At 49.7% G+C, this 27,312-nt stretch overlaps 1 protein-coding gene across 2 annotated transcripts in view; it reads left to right on the top strand.

Moving 5' to 3' along the window:
- Window positions 1-12,058: 12,058 nt before the first annotated feature.
- The window catches only part of MYH16 (myosin heavy chain 16), a 38,182-nt gene continuing 22,928 nt past the window's right edge, over window positions 12,059-27,312 (top strand). Inside the window, exons 1-14 of one of the 2 annotated variants that reach the window (XM_032969940.2) lie at window positions 12,059-12,177; window positions 14,862-15,155; window positions 16,383-16,526; window positions 17,006-17,162; window positions 17,698-17,725; window positions 18,399-18,501; window positions 20,535-20,627; window positions 21,294-21,357; window positions 21,549-21,647; window positions 22,089-22,192; window positions 23,558-23,696; window positions 24,365-24,483; window positions 25,875-26,024; window positions 26,512-26,682. In XM_032969940.2, the coding sequence (XP_032825831.1) occupies window positions 14,952-15,155; window positions 16,383-16,526; window positions 17,006-17,162; window positions 17,698-17,725; window positions 18,399-18,501; window positions 20,535-20,627; window positions 21,294-21,357; window positions 21,549-21,647; window positions 22,089-22,192; window positions 23,558-23,696; window positions 24,365-24,483; window positions 25,875-26,024; window positions 26,512-26,682 (1,575 nt within the window). In that variant the 5' untranslated portion in view covers window positions 12,059-12,177; window positions 14,862-14,951. The remainder of the gene's footprint in view (window positions 12,178-14,861; window positions 15,156-16,382; window positions 16,527-17,005; window positions 17,163-17,697; window positions 17,726-18,398; window positions 18,502-20,534; window positions 20,628-21,293; window positions 21,358-21,548; window positions 21,648-22,088; window positions 22,193-23,557; window positions 23,697-24,364; window positions 24,484-25,874; window positions 26,025-26,511; window positions 26,683-27,312) is intronic. The other variant, XM_032969941.2, reaches the window with a different exon arrangement.

Here is a 27,312-nt window from a genome sequence, read left to right as displayed (position 1 = left end):
AAAAAGCAGGTTACGTTTCAAAGATGCAGCTGGCCATCCAAGCCCCGTGGTCTCCAGAGGTTTTTTGCTCAGCGAGTTTAAATAGACGGTGAACACGCATCCGCACCAAATGCGTTCTACGATTACGTACAGGTATTATTTCATTTCGCTGCGTATTATTTTATTTTAATTCTAACTACGTGACTTTACCGAAAGAACCAAAGAGTATGGATTCCTGCAGTCACGAAAGCTTCAAAGCAAGATTGTTCAGTGGCTTTGATATATTGTTTAGGGTCGAGTTAACGCGGCTAATGTAATGTTTTGAGGTGGAGAAGCTGTGACACGGCTGGGACTCATCGGAACGCTCCAAGGAAGGAGGGAAAGGCATCCAAAATTATATGCGTTCACAAGCAGAAGATGAGTAGTAGCAGCACTGCACCGTAATAGATGGTGACGGGATAGAGAAGCCTTCATCCAGCAGTGGATATACCATGCCTACTGATGATGATGCATTACAAATGGCACCAACTTGAAACTCCAACACCAACCTGAAAGAAATAAAACTCGAACCCTCACTCGAATCTTAACCTTGACCCCCTCCCTCCTCCTCTTCCTCCTCCTCCTCTTCCTCCTACTCCTCTTCCTCCTCCTCTTCCTCCTCCTCCTCCGTAGTCGGTATCACACCTCCACTCACTCACTCTAGCGGTGCCGCATCACACGCACTGCTCCAATCGTCCCGACAAGGTGCTGAGTTACGCGACCCCCGTGTGGGCTAACGAGGGGGGGGGGGGGGAGGTGGGGAAAGGTAGCGGCGACATCCCCAATTAAGGACGGGCTTCTTCGCTCCGCGTCTGCGCGCAGCCGGGATTGAAGGAGGAACGCCAGAGCGCCGCGAAAAATAATCAGCTGACGCCAGCGAGGACGACCCCGAGTTCCGTGGGCGTCTGCCGCACGCGTGGGCAGCTCTGCTCCGTCGGCCGCAACGAGCTATTCCAGTGTGAAATCAATCGGTCCCAACTTGACCGTCCGAGGAGGGGAGAATGAACAGCAGCAGCAGAGAGATGCCCACACATGCACGCATTTGGAAAAAAATAATAATAAAACTAAACATGCCTACTGAGAGTTCTGCAATGCGCTAAGAAAAGACACGCCGATGCGATTGGGCACTGCGAGTGTGCGCAGCAGCCCCTCAATTCTATTTTTGCTGCGTTCATCAGCGAGAGGACGAATGATGCGCTTATGCTATGGGGTCTCCACACGCTACGCAGCTAATCGTTTTCATCGTGGCTTCGTCTGGGATTGAAGACCACAACGGCCATATATCGGGCGCCGATCGAGGATTCTCATGATCTCAACTCGGTCATCCGTGGGCCACGATTATTTCTAGGATGCGGATCGACCGTACTTGTGAAAAGCAAATGAATGTATTTGTCAGGTTCATTATCTTTCAGCTGCTCCTCACTCATAAAGGGGTCAGTGCCTCAGTGTACACGTGGCCCGCAAACTTGCCGGCAAGTAAACAGAATTACTTTGAGAAGGAATAAAGGCAGACGTGGCATTCGACCTCTGCAATTCCCCCATAGGTAACAACCAAATAACCATGTTGTTTTTTAGTGCCTAAGCTCAAAGTCATTGGCTCTGTGTTTTTGCTTTGTCTGCCCCCCGCACACGCATTACCACGGACAGTAGAGAGTTGATTGCAACTTTAAAACATGCGTTCGGTCATGCGACCTGTGGACGCATGACCGAACGTGAGATCACATGCATTGTCTACAATGATTGACATTCAAGGATGGAGAAAAACTCGTGAAATATGTTCATGTATTTGAACAAAACAACAACTTGGCTTTGGCAAAACTGAAAGTGTTGATTTAGATAAGGTCACAGTGAGTGAATTAAAGGACTGAGAGTAAGATCTCGTGATATTACCGACGGAAAATTGTGTAAGCTCCATTGAAGGCTCATTGACTCCTCCAGTAGCGGTTTGAACTTCATGCCTTATATCAGAGGGCATGCAGGCTTATTCTGACCACCGCAAAGTCAAGCCTATATTTTTGCCATTCTGACCGTAGCAAGACATTGACCCGAACTCTCAATATTCGTGTGTTTGCACGACGAATTCTCTATATGCGCGCCACGGTGGCGAGATGTGAACTACCTCGCCCAGTATACAGGAGGTCGCGGGTTCTCTCCTGACCCTGACGTCCGTAAATTTGGAGTTTGCACGTTCTCCCCCGTGGATTTTTCTCCGGGTCATCCTGGTTTTTCCCCACCCCTCCGCATTTAGAATGAACGTGCGTTTCGAGTGTTTGGCCGCCACACATTTCCACGCGACGAGCCCACTTCGTTGAGCTATCAATGGCGATGGCCGGGTCGCTTCTGAAAAAGAACTGCAGTAGCTCAGCGAGGCCTTTTACCTGGTCGTAAAAAACAACACGTGTCTGCGTGTGCGGCATGGAGCGCGCGGCATCGCAAAGCCGGCGTGCAAATGCGCGAAGAGTGTCCCCGCTTTGCCGTGACCTTGCTGCGCGCGCCGCGCAAAGCTTTCCGCGAAGCGCCCTTCCCGCGGGGGGCTCTCCACCCCCCCCCCCACCCACCTACCTCCGAGACACCGCCAGACTTGGGAGGTGATGACGAGAGGCTTCTGCGTCCGTCTTCCACCGTCCGTTTATTGTCGTGGCCACAATCGTTGCTGTAGATATTTTAAACCATCGTTTTTTTATTTTATTTTTTAGGGGGGGGGGGGGGGGGTGTGGGGTGGTAAATACCGGTAGCTGGGTTTTTCGCCAGCTTTTTGTTAATGGGCTTTAGCACCACGCCCCATTGAACACGAGACAGAGTTACATTTTAAACGAAAGAAGGATGTTCAACATTTAACGGACAGACAAGACGAGTGGCGTAAATTTATTTCGGATAACACCAGGGTACCGAAAGAATATGCATCAGATTACTTAGATACAGGCAAAGTTATATTTCTTGGACATATAGTTATAAAACAAAAGACTGAATATCAATGTGTTTTCATTGGGAAAGTATAGGTGCATTAGCATAGGAATCCGTCGAAGATAGCGAATTAAAAGCAATGTGAACAATTGGATGCAGCTGGGAGGAGTTCCTGAGTAAATATCACGGCCGGAGCTAAAGAGAAGGACATCTATAATCGCCGATGTCTTTGGGAAAGGACGCGGCTCGCACCGATAGCGAGAGAGAAGTTCTGTACGTACGTGTGTTGAACTTCTTCCACACCGTACGTAGCCAAACCGTGCTAATCGGAGGTGCGGGCCACAGGACGACAAACTTAACACGCACAAAAAATCAGTTCTAAAGAAACGCCTTCATCAGCCTACATGATTTCAAAGTCCATAGCTCCGGCGGCTTCCTAATATCGGAAGGAAGAGCGTTCCAGACGGCCGCAGAAGCGCATCTGAAAGCGCCGCGCGATGCAGTCCGCGGGCCGCCACTGCCCAGCGTGCTGCCGCTGCTGTGTGGGGTCCGCAGTGGCGCGACGAGCCCGCACTCCAGGACGGGGCCCAGGGCACTGTGCCGGCACCTGTTGGCACGGGAAGACGTACGCGTGGAGACAGCTGACAGTCCCGAGTCCACGTGGGACCGAGTTTCTTGGCCATGGCCAAGCTTCGATAATTCCTGCCACGGGTCGCGCCGGCGCTCTCTGTGGCACAGCGACGTGCCCCCCTCCCCACCACCACCACCACTCCGGGGGGCTCCCAAGGGCCCCCCCTAAACCTCGGTTCGACAGCCGCCCAGCGCCTTCTTTGGTGCTCGATGGTAAGGAGCAAAGCTAGGAGGAGGTGACGGGGGTGGGGAGAGGGGTCAGTTAGTGGTCTCGTCTTGCACACTCTCGCCTCTTGCATGTATTCATTAAGAGACTGAGTGATCGCTCGTGCTTATGATTATGGGGGTGTTTTAATAAGTAAAGAGACCGCTGCTATGTTGCAGGTGGCCATTTGTAGGCAACGACAAACGGACTATTTATTTACTTACAGTCGCCCTCCACTGACAACAACACAACAAACTTCCGCCAACTCTACGCGGGACGAATAGTTTCTTATCGGCCAGGTGGCTACGCGGGAGAGCGAAAAATTCGCCTTGGGAAGGTCGCGAGTTTCAAATCCTGCTTGGGGGTTCACTCAGCCCATCATCCCTCCGGGGTCGATAAAATTGGTACCACTGTGTGGGGAAAGTCAACCAGTGGTCGTCCTCGGGAGAAAATTAATTATAATAATTAAAATGTATAATGCGCATTCCATCCTAGGATCCCAATGTGCAATGCATGGAAATCAGGAAACTAAAACAGAACCAGGCCAACCGACCTCACGAAAGAGGGAATGACACTTTAAAGAGATGGATTTGCAAAGCAAACTTGAATCTATCATCCGACTCTGATTGCCTGATTTCAAGTGGCAAGGCCTTCCATAGCTTGGGTGCCAAGCTCACAAAAGCTCGATCACCAAAATAGCGCAACCTAGACCTGGGATCGTGGAGTTTCCACCATTGACTCAAGGTCGTGAATAGGAGTCGATCACGGCCTTGATGCTGGCTCACTGGAGCAAGAACTCAAACTCACTCTTCATTGTTTCACTCAAACCCACTCTTCATTGTTTCACTCAAACTCACTCTTCATTGTATCACTCAAACTCACTCTTCAACGTTTCACTCAAACTCACTCTTCAATGTTTCACTCAAACTCACTCTTCAATGTTTCACTCAAACTCACTCCTCAATGTTTCACTCAAACTCACTCTTCATTGTGTCACTCAAACCCACTCTTCAACGTTTCACTCAAACTCACTCCTCAATGTTTCACTCAAACTCACTCCTCAATGTTTCACTCAAACTCACTCTTCATTGTTTCACTCAAACTCACTCCTCAATGTTTCACTCAAACTCACTCCTCAATGTTTCACTCAAACTTACTCCTCATTGTTTCACTCAAACTTACTCTTCAATGTTTCACTCAAACTCACTCTTCATTGTTTCACTCAAACTCACTCTTCAATGTTTCACTCAAACTCACTCTTCAATGTTTCACTCAAACTCACTCTTCAATGTTTCACTCAAACTCACTCTTCATTGTGTCACTCAAACTCACTCTTCAATGTTTCACTCAAACTCACTCTTCACTGTTTCACTCAAACTTACTCTTCACTGTTTCACTCAAACTCACTCCTCAATGTTTCACTCAAACTCACTCTTCAATGTTTGACTCAAACTCACTCTTCATTGTTTCACTCAAACTCACTCTTCATTGTTTCACTCAAACTCACTCTTCATTGTTTCACTCAAACTCACTCTTCAATGTTTCACTCAAACTCACTCTTCATTGTTTCACTCAAACTCACTCTTCATTGTTTCACTCAAACTCACTCTTCACTGTATCACTCAAACTCACTCTTCACTGTTTCACTCAAACTCACTCTTCAATGTTTCACTCAAACTCACTCTTCAATGTTTCACTCAAACTCACTCTTCAATGTTTCACTCAAACTCACTCTTCACTGTTTCACTCAAACTTACTCTTCATTGTGTCACTCAAACCCACTCTTCAATGTTTCACTCAAACTCACTCTTCACTGTTTCACTCAAACTCACTCTTCACTGTTTCACTCAAACTCACTCTTCATTGTGTCACTCAAACCCACTCTTCACTGTTTCACTCAAACTCACTCCTCATTGTTTCACTCAAACTCACTCTTCATTGTTTCACTCAAACTCACTCTTCACTGTTTCACTCAAACTCACTCTTCATTGTGTCACTCAAACTCACTCTTCATTGTTTCACTCAAACTCACTCTTCATTGTTTCACTCAAACTCACTCCTCAATGTTTCACTCAAACTCACTCTTCACTGTTTCACTCAAACTCACTCTTCATTGTTTCACTCAAACTCACTCTTCATTGTTTCACTCAAACTCACTCTTCATTGTTTCACTCAAACTCACTCTTCATTGTTTCACTCAAACTCACTCTTCACTGTATCACTCAAACTCACTCTTCACTGTTTCACTCAAACTCACTCTTCAATGTTTCACTCAAACTCACTCTTCAATGTTTCACTCAAACTCACTCTTCAATGTTTCACTCAAACTCACTCTTCACTGTTTCACTCAAACTTACTCTTCATTGTGTCACTCAAACCCACTCTTCAATGTTTCACTCAAACTCACTCTTCACTGTTTCACTCAAACTCACTCTTCACTGTTTCACTCAAACTCACTCTTCATTGTGTCACTCAAACCCACTCTTCACTGTTTCACTCAAACTCACTCCTCATTGTTTCACTCAAACTCACTCTTCATTGTTTCACTCAAACTCACTCTTCACTGTTTCACTCAAACTCACTCTTCATTGTGTCACTCAAACTCACTCTTCATTGTTTCACTCAAACTCACTCTTCATTGTTTCACTCAAACTCATTCCTCAATGTTTCACTCAAACTCACTCTTCACTGTTTCACTCAAACTCACTCTTCATTGTTTCACTCAAACTCACTCTTCATTGTTTCACTCAAACTCACTCTTCATTGTTTCACTCAAACTTACTCTTCATTGTTTCACTCAAACCCACTCTTCAATGTTTCACTCAAACTCACTCTTCATTGTTTCACTCAAACTCACTCTTCATTGTTTCACTCAAACTCACTCTTCAATGTTTCACTCAAACTCACTCTTCATTGTTTCACTCAAACTCACTCTTCATTGTTTCACTCAAACTCACTCTTCATTGTTTCACTCAAACTCACTCCTCATTGTTTCACTCAAACTCACTCTTCAATGTTTCACTCAAACTCACTCTTCATTGTGTCACTCAAACTCACTCTTCATTGTTTCACTCAAACTCACTCCTCAATGTTTCACTCAAACTCACTCCTCAATGTTTCACTCAAACTTACTCCTCATTGTTTCACTCAAACTTACTCTTCAATGTTTCACTCAAACTCACTCTTCATTGTTTCACTCAAACTCACTCTTCAATGTTTCACTCAAACTCACTCTTCAATGTTTCACTCAAACTCACTCTTCAATGTTTCACTCAAACTCACTCTTCATTGTGTCACTCAAACTCACTCTTCAATGTTTCACTCAAACTCACTCTTCACTGTTTCACTCAAACTTACTCTTCACTGTTTCACTCAAACTCACTCCTCAATGTTTCACTCAAACTCACTCTTCAATGTTTGACTCAAACTCACTCTTCATTGTTTCACTCAAACTCACTCTTCATTGTTTCACTCAAACTCACTCTTCATTGTTTCACTCAAACTCACTCTTCAATGTTTCACTCAAACTCACTCTTCATTGTTTCACTCAAACTCACTCTTCATTGTTTCACTCAAACTCACTCTTCACTGTATCACTCAAACTCACTCTTCACTGTTTCACTCAAACTCACTCTTCAATGTTTCACTCAAACTCACTCTTCAATGTTTCACTCAAACTCACTCTTCAATGTTTCACTCAAACTCACTCTTCACTGTTTCACTCAAACTTACTCTTCATTGTGTCACTCAAACCCACTCTTCAATGTTTCACTCAAACTCACTCTTCACTGTTTCACTCAAACTCACTCTTCACTGTTTCACTCAAACTCACTCTTCATTGTGTCACTCAAACCCACTCTTCACTGTTTCACTCAAACTCACTCCTCATTGTTTCACTCAAACTCACTCTTCATTGTTTCACTCAAACTCACTCTTCACTGTTTCACTCAAACTCACTCTTCATTGTGTCACTCAAACTCACTCTTCATTGTTTCACTCAAACTCACTCTTCATTGTTTCACTCAAACTCACTCCTCAATGTTTCACTCAAACTCACTCTTCACTGTTTCACTCAAACTCACTCTTCATTGTTTCACTCAAACTCACTCTTCATTGTTTCACTCAAACTCACTCTTCATTGTTTCACTCAAACTCACTCTTCATTGTTTCACTCAAACTCACTCTTCACTGTATCACTCAAACTCACTCTTCACTGTTTCACTCAAACTCACTCTTCAATGTTTCACTCAAACTCACTCTTCAATGTTTCACTCAAACTCACTCTTCAATGTTTCACTCAAACTCACTCTTCACTGTTTCACTCAAACTTACTCTTCATTGTGTCACTCAAACCCACTCTTCAATGTTTCACTCAAACTCACTCTTCACTGTTTCACTCAAACTCACTCTTCACTGTTTCACTCAAACTCACTCTTCATTGTGTCACTCAAACCCACTCTTCACTGTTTCACTCAAACTCACTCCTCATTGTTTCACTCAAACTCACTCTTCATTGTTTCACTCAAACTCACTCTTCACTGTTTCACTCAAACTCACTCTTCATTGTGTCACTCAAACTCACTCTTCATTGTTTCACTCAAACTCACTCTTCATTGTTTCACTCAAACTCACTCCTCAATGTTTCACTCAAACTCACTCTTCACTGTTTCACTCAAACTCACTCTTCATTGTTTCACTCAAACTCACTCTTCATTGTTTCACTCAAACTCACTCTTCATTGTTTCACTCAAACTTACTCTTCATTGTTTCACTCAAACCCACTCTTCAATGTTTCACTCAAACTCACTCTTCATTGTTTCACTCAAACTCACTCTTCAATGTTTCACTCAAACTCACTCTTCAATGTTTCACTCAAACTCACTCTTCATTGTTTCACTCAAACTCACTCTTCATTGTTTCACTCAAACTCACTCTTCACTGTATCACTCAAACTCACTCTTCACTGTTTCACTCAAACTCACTCTTCAATGTTTCACTCAAACTCACTCTTCAATGTTTCACTCAAACTCACTCTTCAATGTTTCACTCAAACTCACTCTTCACTGTTTCACTCAAACTTACTCTTCATTGTGTCACTCAAACCCACTCTTCAATGTTTCACTCAAACTCACTCTTCACTGTTTCACTCAAACTCACTCTTCACTGTTTCACTCAAACTCACTCTTCATTGTGTCACTCAAACCCACTCTTCACTGTTTCACTCAAACTCACTCCTCATTGTTTCACTCAAACTCACTCTTCATTGTTTCACTCAAACTCACTCTTCACTGTTTCACTCAAACTCACTCTTCATTGTGTCACTCAAACTCACTCTTCATTGTTTCACTCAAACTCACTCTTCATTGTTTCACTCAAACTCACTCCTCAATGTTTCACTCAAACTCACTCTTCACTGTTTCACTCAAACTCACTCTTCATTGTTTCACTCAAACTCACTCTTCATTGTTTCACTCAAACTCACTCTTCATTGTTTCACTCAAACTCACTCTTCATTGTTTCACTCAAACTCACTCTTCACTGTATCACTCAAACTCACTCTTCACTGTTTCACTCAAACTCAATCTTCAATGTTTCACTCAAACTCACTCTTCAATGTTTCACTCAAACTCACTCTTCAATGTTTCACTCAAACTCACTCTTCACTGTTTCACTCAAACTTACTCTTCATTGTGTCACTCAAACCCACTCTTCAATGTTTCACTCAAACTCACTCTTCACTGTTTCACTCAAACTCACTCTTCACTGTTTCACTCAAACTCACTCTTCAATGTGTCACTCAAACCCACTCTTCACTGTTTCACTCAAACTCACTCCTCATTGTTTCACTGAAACTCACTCTTCATTGTTTCACTCAAACTCACTCTTCACTGTTTCACTCAAACTCACTCTTCATTGTGTCACTCAAACTCACTCTTCATTGTTTCACTCAAACTCACTCTTCATTGTTTCACTCAAACTCACTCTTCATTGTTTCACTCAAACTCACTCCTCAATGTTTCACTCAAACTCACTCTTCATTGTTTCACTCAAACTCACTCTTCATTGTTTCACTCAAACTCACTCTTCATTGTTTCACTCAAACTCACTCTTCATTGTTTCACTCAAACTTACTCTTCATTGTTTCACTCAAACCCACTCTTCAATGTTTCACTCAAACTCACTCTTCATTGTTTCACTCAAACTCACTCTTCATTGTTTCACTCAAACTCACTCTTCAATGTTTCACTCAAACTCACTCTTCATTGTTTCACTCAAACTCACTCTTCATTGTTTCACTCAAACTCACTCTTCATTGTTTCACTCAAACTCACTCCTCATTGTTTCACTCAAACTCACTCTTCAATGTTTCACTCAAACTCACTCTTCATTGTGTCACTCAAACTCACTCTTCATTGTTTCACTCAAACTCACTCCTCAATGTTTCACTCAAACCCACTTTTCCCAGCCGCCCTAGAGGCATGCATCCAGCATCGTGAACGCCCTTTGGTTGGATACTGAGACCAGGACTGCATCACCCCTGCTTTATAAACACAACGTTTCACTGAAATCTTGCCCATTTATTTTTACCAGTTTCTGAAATGATTTTGTTAATTAAACACCCTTGTATTTTCCGATTGGTATTCTTGAGCTCATATATTTTAATTTGTAAGTCGCGCGCATGTGTGTGTATACAGTACTTCATTTAGCACTCTGTGCAAGGACGCGTGTTCACCACGTCAACACATTTTATAACCTGCTTGCTGTACTGCCTCTGGTGACACGGCCCAGCGGTGACCCCATTCGTAGCTTGTCGCAGGGGAGCGCGGCTCGAAACCCACTGGCCGCCCGGGCCATTACCGTAAGCTTCAGAGTGCACGTCAAAGATCCCGTGATTTAGTTCACAAGGGCCAGGCCACTGCGTGCCGGCGTCAGGGTCCACATTTTTCCAAATTTCGAAAATTACCCCGCAGGTTACTCAAATTGGGATTACAAACACAGCAGCAGCATCAGCAACGGCAGCAATCAATGCCCTCCTAATGCCATCAAACCGATGTCCCTGGTCGCTCCTGCAAGTGAGACCTATGCTGGCCTCTTCAGTTGGTGGACATCCCCCCCCCCCCCCCCCCGTGATCCACAAACCACACGTACAATCCGTCACGTGTGCGTTGTCCATATTGTGGAGATGGATTGTGTCTCTTTTGTTCGGTGCTCTACCGATGATCATGCTCGAGAAGTATTATTATAATGACAGCACCTTGGCGTGTTTAAATACAATGTATATTTGGTTATCATTCCAGCCTCATACTATTAATAAGTCACTCTTGCCTATCTGTCCGTTGTGAAGGACCATTACCCGAAACGTCACCTCTTATGTATCTCCTCTTTATGGCAGTGCTCTTGATGAATGTTGAGTTTTCCTGAGATGTGTAGACAAGGTGGCAGCCGGGAAAGAACATCCCATCTTCTCCGAATGCCAGTGCACTCAGCTCTGTGGCCTACAATCCACGCGAGCGATAGTCGTGTACCAATGCTGCCACCCTTGGTATTTATCTCCAAAAGTAATAACGAACGTAACTGGTGCGACACGTAGAGCTCACTCAGTGGAGCGCTTCACGAGGCCACGGCCACCTAACGCAGGCAGGTCCATGGATGATCCAGCACTTACTCATTCACTCGCTCGCCCACTCACCTCCTTACTCACCCATTCAACCACCACGCTGGTTCAACAACCACGCTGGTTCAACCACCACGCTGGTTCAACCACCACGCTGGTTCAACCACCACAGTGGTTCAACCACCACGCTGGTTCAACAACCACGCTGGTTCAACCACCACGCTGGTTCAACAACCACGCTGGTTCAACAACCACGCTGGTTCAACCACCACGCTGGTTCAACAACCACGCTGGTTCAACCACCACGCTGGTTCAACAACCACGCTGGTTCAACAACCACAGTGGTTCAACCACCACAGTGGTTCAACCACCACGCTGGTTCAACAACCACGCTGGTTCGATGGTGCTGTTTGTCGCTGGCCGCTTGACGTCCATGGGCCTTGTGCTCAACACACAAACTACGTTTAAACACATGAGCGCAAACGGAACTCCGCGTCTCCGCGTCGTTACCCGCGCCTCTTCTGCGCTCTGCCCCGCACGCAGAATCGGCGGCCTCGTTCCGGGCTCCCCATTTAGGGTCCATGGCCCCCCACGGGAAGGAACGAGCTATTTTCTCGCCGTGTGCTGCTCTTACATCCCCCCACCCTGCCCCACCTCGCGAACGCCCCGGGCTGCTGAATGTGCACAGCGTCGGCGGTGTCCCGGGAGTTGGCGTGGCGTTGTCCGCGGCGTTATAAGTAGGAGAGTGGCGACCGCACCGTCGACAGAGACCCCACTCCAGCCCGAGCGACAGGCCTCCCCTCCGGTAGGTGTCCGTTCACCGCACGCCACCCACCCATCCACACGTGGCACTTGTTCACGGATGTTTGACAGTTCAAATTCTTGAATCGCTTCAATGCAATTGGCTGCGCTCGTGTAAAGAGGAAAATGTGTTCACCCGCGTTATTTTGTATTTTATTTTATGCTTCAGTTCAGTTCATTTAGTAGGTATAAACCTGTGGGCCATGCGGCTCTTGAATCGGGTGCAACCGCAACGCGTGGTGGTTGAACCAGCGTCTCTAATGAGACAACTCATGCAAGCAGCCTTCATTCGCAACACATCGTACTCACAGATCATTATTCAACACATTCTACATTTGAAGTTTTCGTGACTGCAAGGATCCATATTCTTTGGTTCTTTCGGTAAAGTCACGTAGGTGAAAAAAATAAAATTAAATTAATTAAATCACGCCGCTTCGATGATGATTTCTTGTGTTGCAATCGAAACGTCGTGATTTAATTCATCATTCAACTGTCTATCAATGGCAATCTGGATGAGGACGCGTACATTGCAAAGGTTTAAAATGTGGGTCGTTTCGTATCTTTAGTAACATCCCGTTGGCTTGAAGCACGCGTCTTGTGTTAGACGCACCAGGGAGTTAGTTTAGGATGACAGTGGTGGCGGTGCGCTAACCGCTGCGCCACCACTCCACAGCCAACAAAGGCGAATACAAATATCCCCCGAATAGCCTTCACGGACCGTTAGGGCAAGTGCCGTGAGCGAGCGGAGCTTGTGGTGGCCGTCACGGCACACGAGGGGGTGGGGTGGCCAGCGCCACGCCGGACGTACACAGGAGCACGTTCAGCGTGCGGGTGGTGGAGGAGGGGGGGCGGGATAACGAGGCACTCCCGTTGGAGGTGGTCAAAATATAAAAATAAGCCAAGACGCCCCGAAGGAGTGTGACCAGGAGGGACCCCTCTGAACTTTTCCATACAAGGAAGACTCCGGCTGATGCCGGGCGCCAGTTTCGTAGCCAGTGCGGGGTGGGGCTGGCGGGGCGGGGTGCCCAGGCGCCCCTCCCCACCCCACCCCACTCCCGAGAGAGGCCGCCGCCCGAACCGTTGGAATCGTCGAAGCGAGCAGTGGTGGGGCGGTGCCGGCGTCGCACTAATAGCGGGAGGTGGGAGGGGGGTTGTGTGGGGTAACCACCTGTGGTGATCGCTTACAAGTTAAAATAATCAGGTAGATAATCTTACAAGTTAGTTGGGTTTTTCTTAAAACATGGAACTTTAAAACGACTATGTAACATGCATTTGAACTATAAAGGTAGTAATATATATTAGTTATTCCTCAGCACGGTCGAGATTCATGGTGGCAGCTTTTAGAGGGCTCGATCAGTGAATGGACCATCGATGATGATGATGAATGTATTTTAATATATTATTTATAACTAACCACGGTGCTAAAGCAATATTGAACAGCTTAGTATTTTGCAAGAGGGCCTTTGTACATTTCAAGTAAGATTACTGACAGATAAATATTTACTACACTTTCAAGCTTATCGCTATCACAGTGGCCTTTGCTGACACCATTTTTTTTTAATAAACTTTTCCAATGTTAAATGTTGCCACTATTATTTGTAACAGTCACGAAAGTGATCGTGTTCTACATTGATCTCCCCTTTGCCGTACTCATGTCTGACGAGTGCACGATATAAACTGCGATCACCTTCAAGTTGACACAACTCAGAGATAGCGTAATTATTCAAAACCTCTGCTTTATATTTACTATGAATTGTCTGGCTTACGTAGACAAGACGCAGACATATACACATAGACAAACATACATATACAAAGACACAGATACATACACACAAATACATATATGTGTATCCGTGTCTGCTGACATGCCGGTGCAATAATCGCCGTCGTTCCACATTGATATTTCAATTTTACTAAATTTGACAATGCACGGTTTTTAAAACATTAATTTGCCCGAGCCAACTTTCGTGACAGAATATTTATCTTATTCTTCGCTCTTTCGGTAAAGTCACGTTGAAGAGCTAAGAATATGAATTACTGCAGTCACGAAAGCTTTAAATCAAAATAATATTTATCGTATTCGATTGCTTGTGTCACGTGGTCGTTTTTACTTCTTCAGAATCAACACCACGCGTTGAGAGTTGTTTGGCTGCTGTAGATGCCCACGTGATGATAAGAGCCACTTCGATCATTTGTGATCGCCACGTCTCTTCTATAAAAGAGCGTGGTGGTTAAACACGAAATGAACTTGAGAAATGAACTGACGTGGATTGTAACTTAAAGCCAAGTGCAGTGATCAATATTGTTTTTTGACACCACGCGTTCGTCAAGAACAGCACTGCGGTCTTAAAATAAAATAATATATAAGAGGCGACGTTTCGGGCAGTGGTCCCTCTTCATAGCCACATAAAACTCGTTGGTTTGGGGTTCGGCCACGTAGAAAGTAGTTTTGTGCCAAGCTAATAAAGTCGTTAACCCTCCACCACCCCCAATAGATCGTCACGCGTGTACAGCGACATTATTTACCACGTGGCCAACCTATTGATTGTGGACAATGAACCCACTGCGTGGTCCAGCCCCCATAAATAAATAACGGATCGAGATTCGTGTTGCGCGCGTTAACTCTCACCGCTTCTCTCCCTCCCTCCCTCTCTCTCTCCCTGTCTCTCCCCCTCGATCCACCCTCAGCCAGCGAGGAAAAGAGTCGAGTCCGATCTGGTCCAGCTGAAGCTCCGATAAGCCCCCCGCACCTCCTCGTCCGCCGTCTAGCCAGCAGCCATGCCGTACAAGGGCGAGTGCGGGGAAAATGACGACCCCATGCTCTTCCTGCAGCCGACTCAGGCGGAGCGCATCGCCTCCTCGAGCCGCCCCTTCGACATCAAGACGAGCGTGTGGGTGAAGCATGACGAGGAGGGCTTCATCCAGGGCACCATCCAGGAGGAGAAGGGCGACAAGGTCGTGGTGCTCTGCGCCGACGGCAAGGTGAGAGAGGGAGAGAGGGAGGGAGGGAGCCGTTCGCTGCCCTACGGTAGCGACCCCCCCCCCACCCCCCCATGGACGATGCTAGTGACGGAATGGCAGCCAGAGGAGGGAGTGGGGAGTGGTGGGGACTGGAGGCGAAGTCGCCGAGCGAGGCCTTCATCCAGCAGTGGATAGACAATGGACTGTTGTGCGATGATCATTAATCGTGGACGTGGATTATACATCGTGTGAATTGTAACGCGGGGTGGCCACGCGGAGCGATGACGTCAAGCTGGGCTTTGTGACGTCGCCTCAAACTCATTCGCTGCGTCCGAGATGCATTTCTTCAACAGGACGCGGAGTGCACAATTGTTTATCCTGCTTAGCACCGCAGGCCTTCGCGACCAATGTTATCCTTATTCGAGCTTCAAATCCTCTTCGCGACTTGGCCGCTAAAGATTTGTTTGGAATTACGTACAAATACAGTACACACACGCACACACGGAAAAAAAACCTCACGTGAAAAAACAGTAGTTTTGTAACGGCTCTGAGAATCAAAGTAGAGTTTCGGCTCGGCTGCCGTGCGACGAATGCGGGCGGAAAGCGTCGCCCTCTACCACGCGAACCATTGGCCGCTCGAAGGAATCTCGGAGGTAGCTCTCAAGTATCCACTTCCGCGCGCCGTGCCGTTCTCGAACGCGTGGCCTGGCAGTGCTCTGCGGGAAATCCGAATGAGCCCTCTGCCTCGTGACGCCGAGATACAATGGGGGGGGGGGGGGGGGGGTTGATGACACCTCCGATTGGCGCGGTTGGCTACGTACGGTGCGAACGACGTTGAACATACACACGTACAAAACATGCACTTCAATAAAGTATAACACATATATACAGGGTGCTTCAAAAAATGTTCACACTTATATGGGACTATCGTTTTTAATGGGAAAAGAACGGATAATACACTGTAAGATGATAACAAATGTAATGTTAATAGCTCCAGAAAGTCAAAGAGTCTCCACTTGTTCGACATCATTGGTCAACACGTGGCCTGGAAGCTTCTCCAGGTGTCCTCCAAAGCCCCGAGGCAGCAGCACATTTCTCGTGCCATCGTTGCAAATTCTCAAAAGTGTTAAAAATATTTTATTTTTTAATCTGTACATTAAAAAAAAACAACACCCATAGCGAGTGGGTCCGGAACGGAGGCTGACGGTTGCCCGGTGCGCGGTTCCCGCCCTGTGCCTGTGGCTGCAGACGGTGACCGTGAAGAAGGAGCAGGCCGACCAGCAGAACCCACCCAAGTATGACCAGGCGGACGACATGGCCAACCTGACCTTCCTCAACGAGGCCAGCATCCTCGACAACTTGCGTCAGCGCTACGTCAACATGCGCATCTACGTAGGTCCAGCGACTGACGCCCTGCCTCCTGGGTTCTCTCCAGTTTATCACGGCTAAAAGACACACACAGTAAAAACAAAAATACACCAGGCGATGTTTTTGTAGCCTGCTATTGGCCAAGCGTCCCAATACTTTACATCACGTCTCAGCCCAACCGAACCATTACAATGGCACTATCAGTAAAAACAAAAAATACACCAGACGATGTTTTTGTAGCCTGCTATTGGCCAAGCGTCCCAATACTTTACATCACGTCTCAGCCCAACCGAACCATTACAATGGCACCATCCCACCACCCACCCTGCCCCCACCGCCACCACCGCAGGCTCCCCCAGTGGCAGCTGTCCCCGTGCGGCAGCGGCACGTGAGCGCACATCAAGGGGACGGCGTTCGCCTCGTGTCGGTCGGGCGTGCGTGCGTGCGCGTGCGTGCTATGGTTGCCGCGTGTCAATCTTCGCGCGTGCGTTGTCTCCCTGCAGACCTACTCGGGGCTGTTCTGCGTGACCGTCAATCCGTACCGCTGGCTGCCCATCTACGGCACCAAGGTGGCGCTCATGTACCGTGGCAAGAAGCGCAACGAGCTGCCCCCCCATCTCTTCTCCATCTCCGACAACGCCTACGCTGACATGATCATGAGTGCGTATCTCGACACAAGCGCCCACCAAAGCGCCTGCCTCTCTTCCAACATGTGTCCCCTCCTCCCCCAATGGAAGTCTGTTTTGTTAGCGCCTCTCATCAGCCACACGCAGCTCTGGGAGTTATTTCAGCAGCGATCCTCGCGACCGGCTTCGACGTTTTCGGGTCTCGTCGGCCGAGTGAGGCTCGCTTAAGGCAGTCGCTGATTCTTGACAAGGACCCTCCGCCTCCCTCTCTCCCTCTCTCTGTCTTAGACACGGGTTCTAGTTCGACGCAACGCATAACATCAAACTGAACACATTCTTCAACAACACTGTGGCCGTGAATTTTTTTGAAAGTTTATAATTGGCGACGTTTCGGGCGATGGCCATTTTTCACAGCACACAGAGATGTAGAGTGTGTGTTTTGGGTTGTGTTATGATAACGATGCGCACATTATTCCACCGTACTTTATACAGTGATGTACTTAATAATACAATTAATGAATGATTCACGTGAATGTTGCGTATAATTCTCATTGCTTTGTTTCTCGCAGACAAGAAGAATCAGTCGATGCTCATCACGTGAGTACTGCTTCTCACTGAGTACTGCTTCTTACAGAGTACTGCGGTGATATTTGACTTGGGATCGCAGTGGTGTGACAACGGGAATAGAGCACTCACACTCGGGCATTCGCACGGAGCTCATCAGCTCTTTACAACCCACCATAGCCAGTGGTGGAAATTCCACATTCCCACTGGTGTACGTATGTACGTTGAACTTCTTCCGCGCCGTACCTAGCCAACCGCGCTAATCGGAGGTGCGGGGGAAGGACAACAATACTCTGGACTTCCCCACAAAGTGGTAGCAATTTTATCGAACCATAAAAGATGATTGGCTGAATCAACCCCCCCCCCACACCAACCAGGATGTGAACTCGTCACTTCTACCGCTGAGTCACCAAGGCCGGCGAAAGCTGCTAACGATTTCCATCGCGACGGTGATTGGTATTGCAACCCATCATCCCTCCGGGGTCGATTAAAGTATCGCCACTTTGTGGGCAAGTCAACACTGGTCGATCCTAAGGATGGACAGACTCGATGCCCTCCACAGGAATGTGGAATTTCCACCACCGTAAGCAGCACTGAATAGTGATGCGAATTCATCCTCGAGATTGTTCTGTACATCTCAGTGCTGGCACTCTTTCACTCATTTAACTTCACGTCCTCTCACTCCCTCCTCCTAACCCCCTCCCAGCGGAGAATCCGGGGCTGGTAAGACTGAGAACACCAAGAAGGTGATCCAGTACTTCGCAAACATCAGTGGCGGTGCGAAGCAACCCGGCCAAGATCAGAGCAAGGTGAGGATAACGTAACTAACAACAACAACAACAATAATAATACACACCTTGCGTGCGGCCAGCCCCACTCAGAATCTCTCCCCTCTCACCACCCTCTCGTCCCTGACATCTTGGCCCCGCCATTCTCACTCCTCCCTTCTCTCCCGACTCTTTTCTCTCCCCTCTCACCACCCTCTCGTCCCTGACATCTTGGCCCCGCCATTCTCACTCCTCCCTTCTCTCCCGACTCTTTTCTCTCCCCTCTCACCACCCTCTCGTCCCTGACATCTTGGCCCCGTCATTCTCACTCCTCCCTTCTCTCCCGACTCTTTTCTCTCCCCTCTCACCACCCTCTCGTCCCTGACATCTTGGCCCCGCCATTCTCACTCCTCCCTTCTCTCCCGACTCTTTTCTCTCCCCTCTCACCACCCTCTCGTCCCTGACATCTTGGCCCCGCCATTCTCACTCCTCCCTTCTCTCCCGTCTCTTTTCTCTCCCCTCTCACCACCCTCTCGTCCCTGACATCTTGGCCCCGCCATTCTCACTCCTCCCTTCTCTCCCGACTCTTTTCTCTCCCCTCTCACCACCCTCTCGTCCCTGACATCTTGGCCCCGCCATTCTCACTCCTCCCTTCTCTCCCGACTCTTTTCTCTCCCCTCTCACCACCCTCTCGTCCCTGACATCTTGGCCCCGCCATTCTCACTCCTCCCTTCTCTCCCGACTCTTTTCTCTCCCCTCTCACCACCCTCTCGTCCCTGACATCTTGGCCCCGCCATTCTCACTCCTCCCTTCTCTCCCGACTCTTTTCTCTCCCCTCTCACCACCCTCTCGTCCCTGACATCTTGGCCCCGCCATTCTCACTCCTCCCTTCTCTCCCGACTCTTTTCTCTCCCCTCTCACCACCCTCTCGTCCCTGACATCTTGGCCCCGCCATTCTCGCTCCTCCCTTCTCTCCCGACTCTTTTCTCTCCCCTCTCACCACCCTCTCGTCCCTGACATCTTGGCCCCGCCATTCTCACTCCTCCCTTCTCTCCCGACTCTTTTCTCTCCCCTCTCACCACCCTCTCGTCCCTGACATCTTGGCCCCGCCATTCTCACTCCTCCCTTCTCTCCCGACTCTTTTCTCTCCCCTCTCACCACCCTCTCGTCCCTGACATCTTGGCCCCGCCATTCTCACTCCTCCCTTCTCTCCCGACTCTTTTCTCTCCCCTCTCACCACCCTCTCGTCCCTGACATCTTGGCCCCGCCATTCTCACTCCTCCCTTCTCTCCCGACTCTTTTCTCTCCCCTCTCACCACCCTCTCGTCCCTGACATCTTGGCCCCGCCATTCTCACTCCTCCCTTCTCTCCCGACTCTTTTCTCTCCCCTCTCACCACCCTCTCGTCCCTGACATCTTGGCCCCGCCATTCTCACTCCTCCCTTCTCTCCCGACTCTTTTCTCTCCCCTCTCACCACCCTCTCGTCCCTGACATCTTGGCCCCGCCATTCTCACTCCTCCCTTCTCTCCCGACTCTTTTCTCTCCCCTCTCACCACCCTCTCGTCCCTGACATCTTGGCCCCGCCATTCTCACTCCTCCCTTCTCTCCCGACTCTTTTCTCTCCCCTCTCACCACCCTCTCGTCCCTGACATCTTGGCCCCGCCATTCTCACTCCTCCCTTCTCTCCCGACTCTTTTATCTCCCCTCTCACCACCCTCTCGTCCCTGACATCTTGGCCCCGCCATTCTCACTCCTCTCTTCTCTCCCGACTCTTTTCTCTCCCCTCTCACCACCCTCTCGTCCCTGACATCTTGGCCCCGCCATTCTCTCTCTCTTCGCGCTGCTCCTCTTGAGCTGTGGCGCTGCCCTTTGTCCGTTCCGGCTTTCCCTCCTTCCCTTTCCCGGTCACCTTTAGCCCCCCTCTGCCCTGTTGCATAACTGGCTCGGCTCCGCGTCTTTGTGGACTCGAAGCGGCCGCCCGGGGTGCCTTGTGATGAGCGAGGATGGCCGTTGACTCGGGGTCCTGTCGCCGAGACTCAGGAGGGGTCCTGCCTTGTTGCGTGTGCCGCGAGCAGGGCTCCCTGGAGGATCAAATCGTCCAGACCAACCCTGTGCTGGAGGCCTTTGGAAACGCCAAAACAACCAGGAACAACAATTCCTCTCGTTTCGTAAGCGCCTTTTCGAAGTCAAAACACACGGCACAATCGGTCGATGTGGCGCATCATCAGCGCCATCGGCCGAGATCGATCCACTCCTGCATGTTAGGCTTCGCCACGCCATCGTCATCTCTCACGAGCCTGAGATGCAATGATTCACCGAGCACCGCCTTCTCACGACTTTATTTCATCGCTCCATCTCCCCGGTGGCGGTACCTTCCTTGCTGGTGGCTGCCACTCCGTCATTATTCTCCGCCGTCGTCCCTAGGAGTGGAAAGTGACGCGTTCTGACACAAATCATCCCACGTAATATGTCACGCTCGAAATATGTCACGCTCGGAGGGTGTCAATAACCCGCGCATGCTCTCCAAATCCACGCAGAGATACACCCCGACTGAAATGATCGGGATACGTGGCCACACGCGTGCTCGTCCTCACGTCACAGCGAGTGTTTGTCGATGTCACTGTCGTCTGAGCGGACGCTCTGAGCACGTGGACGATGCAGCACGCGCGCGTGTATGTGTGTGTGTGCATAGGTGCTGCTCGCTAACAACACTTGCCCCAACAGTCTGTTAAGGCTATACGGGGGGGTCTTTGTTTTTTTGTACGGGGCACGGGCGCGATGGTCAGAATTGACGCGTTGTTTTTGTGCATGACTCCTCCTACTCCTCCGAACAGGGTAAATTCATCCGCATCCACTTCATGACAAACGGGAAGCTGTCCGGTGCAGATATTGAAACTTGTAAGTGAGCACTTTGTTTTTTGAACAACAACAACATTTGCACGGCAGCAATTCAGCGCGTTGCACGCGTCAGTTGAACATCTTTTGAACGAGCGTGCCGTGTGGCGAGTTCGTCAGTGCGGCCCTGCACATGGGAGCGGTGGTGCTGTGGCTAAAGCGCAAACTTTGTCTTTGTGTGCGCGCGTGAACAGATCTGCTGGAGAAGTCCCGTGTCATCTCTCAGCAGCCGGCCGAGAGAAGCTACCACATCTTCTACCAGATGCTGTCGGGAAGAATTCCCTCACTTCTGGGTACGCTCTTGTCCACGTGTCCAAAGTCAAATCCGCTGCACGCGGATCACTCAACATCAGCTTCGTAAAACCACAGCCATAAGCGGGATTTCAACTCAGGTGGTCAGCTCCAGATGATCTGCTCCGGGACCTTTAATCAATGGGTTCCGCAACAGCTGGGTTCAAATCAGTGTGGACACTCGCTCCTCTCCCAAGACGTTTTCAATCCGGTATCTAAATGTGTCGCTGTGTTGCTCGCAGGGTGCGTTGGCTGCCAGGACTTCTGGCTCACCTGTAGATCATCTCGAGTGAAAACGCAATGCTTTCGAACTGCTTTTCGTGTTTAGTTTGTTGTCCTTCCCCCGCACCTCCGATTGGCCACGGTTGGCTACATGCGGCGTGAAACAAGTGCGACATACCTACGGCTCACGGCTTGGACGATGTTTGCTCCCCCCCCCCCAGACCAACTGCAGTTGACCCCTGACCCCAAGGACTACTTCTGGATCTCGCAGGGAGTGACCACCGTGGAAAACATGGACGACGGGGAAGAAATGGGTGCCACTGACGTAAGGCTACCACCCAGCTGACCACTCTCCATTGCAGTGGAGAGTGGTGGCTAGGAGATGTTAACTACCTCGCCTGGTATACAGGAGGTCGTGGGTTCGATCCCGATCCTGACGCCTGCTGCTGTATATTTGGAGTTGCGTCTCTCTCTCATTATTATCGCGGTGGCTCGGAGATGTTAACTACCTCGCCTGGTATGCAGGAGGTCGTGGGTTCGATCCCGACCCCGACGCCTGCTGCTGTATATTTGGAGTTTTGCGTGTCTCTCTCCCCGTGGTAACGTGGATTTTTCTCCGCGTCCTTTGGGGTTTCCCTCCATATTTAGAATCAACGTCACGCGTGTAGAGTTTTTTGACTGCTGCTATCAATGTTCACGTGATAAGCCCATTCAGTTGAGCTAACATTTGTGGCCAGGTGGCTTCTGAAAAAGAGCTGTACGGCTCAGTGGGCCTTACCTGCTAAAATAAAATTTAAAAAATATATTTTTTCCAATCAAATGAAAGTGGAGGCGCTGCTCATCTCCCGTTTGCAGCTCTGAGGCAGTGTCGGTACATTTCCACATTCCTATGGCGAGGATCAGTCCACAGCGAGAGCACGACCACTGTTCAATTCCTCGTGAAGCACAAAGTGGCACTCAATTTACCCGCCCGGGAGGGATGATGGGCTGTTTCAACACCCACCACGCAGGGTAAATTTAAATAGTTCTTCTGATAACTTTTCAATCGATCACGTTACTTTAAATCTATCCAAAATAACTGTGGGCGGTAGGATGGTGGCAGAGTGATAACACTTGTGCCACACAGCAAAAAGGACCTGGGTTCAATTCCCGACTCGGGCGCTTTCCTGTGCCGGAGTTTGTACGTTCTCGCCCTTGTTATTCGTGGGTGTTTCTCTCCTGGTTGTCTCGAATTGGGCAAAACATCACGATGCCGAAATTGCCCCCTGCAAAACCACTCACTTGGGATCACAGGCAGAGACAGCAGTAGGCAGCAGCAACATCGCCTGCTCTGCAGCAAACGCTTGGCAGGACCCTCCCGAGCAAGTGCATTGAGACTCAGAAAGTCTTTCCTGGGCAAACAACCACAATGGCAAACGCGTCGATTGAAACCCCACGAGATTGAAAACTCATTTGGTTTAGAACTGATTTTTGTGTTTAGTTTGTTGTCTCTTCCCCCGCACCTCCGATTGATTACCACGGTTGGCGACGTACGGTGCGAAAGAAACAAACAAACATACATACCTGTCATAGAAATCATGCCAATGATAATAATAACAGCAACATGCAAATGTAAGTGGAGGAAAGGGGGCACGCCGGGAGGGAGCGGGCACGTGCTCAGTGTGGCCCCGCGTGCCTCTCGTGACCGCAGGAGGCCTTCGACATCCTGGGCTTCACGGCCAGCGAGAAGAGCAACGTCTTCCACCTGGTGGGAGGCATCATGCACTTCGGAAACATGAAGTTCAAGCAGAAACCACGAGAGGAGCAGGCTGAGGTGGAGACCACCGATGGTGAGCGCGGCCTTCCTCCTCTTTGTTGTTGTTGTTTCAGAAAAAGTGACGAAAAAAATCGGCGGGCTGTTTTTTTTAAATATTTCAGTGAACGATTTAACCGCGCGCCTACGTCACTCACAAAAACCACATCGCAAGCACGGCCCCCACCCCGCCCCCGTTACGGACAGACTCATGCCCACCAGCATGCCCGTGCTGCGTCCTGCGCCTTGTACCACGCAGGGACAGCTGCCACCGGAGGTCCCCTTGGCTGGACTACTTATTTGTTTGAGTAACAACTCGCAACCCACTCAAAAAGAGGGCGTCGCAATACTTTGCAGCAATACGAATTAAACGGAGGTAGCCCTACCTCGACAATCAAGGACACGTAAATACAAATGAATGCAGGGCACACTCAAGGAAAAAAATCTAAAAGGCGAAAATTAGTCTTGCAGAGTTGATTATTGTTATTATCCGCTGTAATGACGACAACAACAACAACAACCGTTCCAATGCAACGTGAGCTGCGATGTGATGCGCTTCGAGGTGCCATTTGGAGCAAACGCCACGCAGGGAACCCCTTCGCCCCGCACTCTGCACACGCACGCCGTCGCCACTTTGCTCACTGCGGCTGCTGTTGCTGCTGCTGTTGCTGCTGCTGTTGCTGCTGTTGTTGTGGCGAACCGCAGTGGCCGACAAGGTGGCCAAACTCCTGGGCATCGACTCGGCCGAGCTGCAGAAGGGCCTCACTCGCCCGCGCGTCAAGGTCGGGAACGAGTTCGTGGTGAAGGGGCAGAACATCGTGCAGGTGAGCCACGCTCGCTCACTCACTCGCTCACTCCACCCACCCACTCACTCCACCCACCCACTCCACCTGCTCGCGCCACCCACTCCACCCACTCTGCCTGCTCGCTCCACCCACCCACCCACCCACTCCACCTGCTCGCTCCACCCACTCCACCCACTCCGCCTGCTCGCTCCACCCACCCACTCGCTCCACTCGCTCGCTCCACCCACTCCACCCACTCCGCCTGCTCGCGCCACCCACTCCACCCACTCCGCCTGCTCGCTCCACCCACCCACTCGCTCCACTTGCTCGCTCCACCCACTCCACCCACTCCACCCACCCACTCCGCCTGCTCGCTCCACCCACCCACTCACTCCACCCACCCACTCAACCTACTCGCTCCACCCACTCCACCCACTCCGCCTGCTCGCTCCACCCACCCACTCCGCCTGCTCGCTCCACCCACTCCACCCACCCATTCCACCCACCCACTCCACCCACTCCTTCTGTTCACCTCCTGCTCGCTCCTGCCACGTGATGTCTGTGTGGGTCACGGCTGCGTTCCCCAGCTCGCTATTTTGTTCCGTCACTCTGCTCGAGGCTGCCTCGGGGTAGAGACTTATCGGCGTAAGGCACTGCCACTAGAGTACAAAGGTGTGCCCGTTGCACAATAATCACACATAATTCTGAGAATAAGAATAAGATTGAATGTCACACGTGCGTCTTCACAGCCAGTGTTGTGACGATTTGGCCAAACGTCTTTTGTCATTCAAGGTCCTCCACTAAAATTAACCCCCAAAAATATTCGACACGTTCATCGCTAACACGGTGCGAAGTTAAAATGAAAAAGAGTGATAAAAGGCGACGTTCAGGGCGATTGCCCTTGTTCATGGCACATAGACAGATGGTTCAGAGAGGTAGGGTGGATTCTAAGAGTTGGAAACCACGCTTGTGTTGACACCGTTGACGGTGCCCGATGAGAACGCAACACTTTCTTAAGAAAGAAAGCGTGTCTGATGACAATGAGTTATTAAATAGGCGTAAAAATAGTTACCCTAACGGTGGCGATCGCGAAGCCAGACAACAACAACAACAAACCCCTTCCTCCACGCTGAGTCCACGGGAGCCCTGCTGATCGTGGCGCTCACTGTGCCCACTGACCGTGCCCACGTGTGCCCACTGATCGTGCCAACTGACCGTGCCCGCGTGTGTCCACTGCCCGTGCCTACTGATCGTGCCAACACGTGCCCACTGAACGTGCCCACTGACCGTGCCAACTTACCATGCCCGCGTGTGCCCACTGACCGTGCCCACGTTTGCCCACTGACCGTGCCCACTGACCGTGCCCACGTGTGCCCCCTGACCGTGCCCACTGACCGTGCCCGCGTGTGCCCGCTTCCCTGCCTGCCCAGTGTGCCTCCAGCTCAGGTGCCCTGGCCAAAGCCATTTACGACAAAATGTTCAAGTGGCTCGTCATCCGCGTGAACATCACGCTCGACACCAAGCTGCCACGCCAGTTCTTCATCGGCGTCCTGGACATCGCTGGCTTCGAGATCTTCGAGGTAACGCTGCGGGTCCCTTGTCCCGCGGCGTCGCGGTGTTCCTTACGCTTGCCACCGGCGATACGTACGGCGCAGCAATTTCTTAGTACCGTGCATTCGTGAGCAACAACTCCGGTATTTTGTCCGAGTGTGCCCGGCCCCGCTGATGAGCCCCCCCCAGAAGGACGGAAACCAGTCCCCGATTTGCGCGTTTGCCGCGGAATGTGAATGCACACGCAGAGGTCAGGAACGCGTTGTTAACGGGTCGTGGAGTTGCGACGGCCCACTGAGTGCCGCCCTGGGCGTGGGCGGGCGATGATGGATCTGGCCGGACCCGCGACGTTTGTACTCTGCCAGGCACCGCGCCGGACGAGACCGACAGCTCCGATAGCGACGAGCGAGTCCGCAGATGCGTGGCCGTGCATCCGCGCGCCGCACAGCGACCACACGGCTCACCGCCCCTCTCCCCTCCCTCCCCTCCCTCCCCACCTCCAAACCGACCGCGCAGTTCAACTCCTTCGAGCAGCTGTGCATCAACTTCACCAACGAGAAGCTGCAGCAGTTCTTCAACCACCACATGTTCGTGCTGGAGCAGGAGGAGTACAAGAAGGAGGGCATCAACTGGGTCTTCATCGACTTCGGTCTCGACCTGGCTGCCTGCATTGACCTCCTGGAGAAGGTATCACCCCACGGGCCCCTGCTGCTCAGGACTTTGAGATACTCGTGGACAGTGGCACGCTTGTTGTGGGAGGAGGCGGCCGTGGGTCGAGTTTGTTTTCACTGACCTGTCTGCAAGGCCTATTGTGGGGCGCCACATTTGATCACCACCCTGACTGACGCCTGCTACTGCTGTATATTTGGAGTTTGCGTGTCTCTCTCTCCGTGGTCTCGTGGATTTTTCGCCGGGTCCTCTGCATTAACCACAATACTTGCAGTCAAATACAAACAAAAAACACACTATGATAATATATGCATTGTCCTTGAAACTGATTGGTCCACACCAATGCATATATTATCAGTGTATTTTTGTTTGCATTTGACTGCAATTTTTGTGGTTAATGCAGACATGAATCTTTGTAAAAAGGGTTCAGTTTTGTTGCCAGAAAAAAAGGGGGAAAACCCTATTATTATAATTTGGTACTGGCAAAGGAGGTCTAATGAGGTAAATATTAGATTACGTGAATTTTCTCGAGTACAATTTGTCTCGGATGAATTTACTCTCAATTGTCGTTCACGGTAAAAAAAATGTAACGATACAAAACGGTAAAACAACACATAGCAGAGCCGAGATGCAGGGTGACGCTGTGGC

This window comes from Petromyzon marinus, chromosome 43 (genome assembly GCF_048934315.1).
Source record: "Petromyzon marinus isolate PM22_M1 ecotype Great Lakes invasive population chromosome 43, UKy_Petmar_22M1.pri1.0, whole genome shotgun sequence".
NCBI classification, from domain to species: Eukaryota; Metazoa; Chordata; class Hyperoartia; order Petromyzontiformes; family Petromyzontidae; genus Petromyzon; species Petromyzon marinus.
Note: the sequence above shows the minus strand (reverse complement) of the source record. Positions and strands in the feature narration are given on the sequence as shown.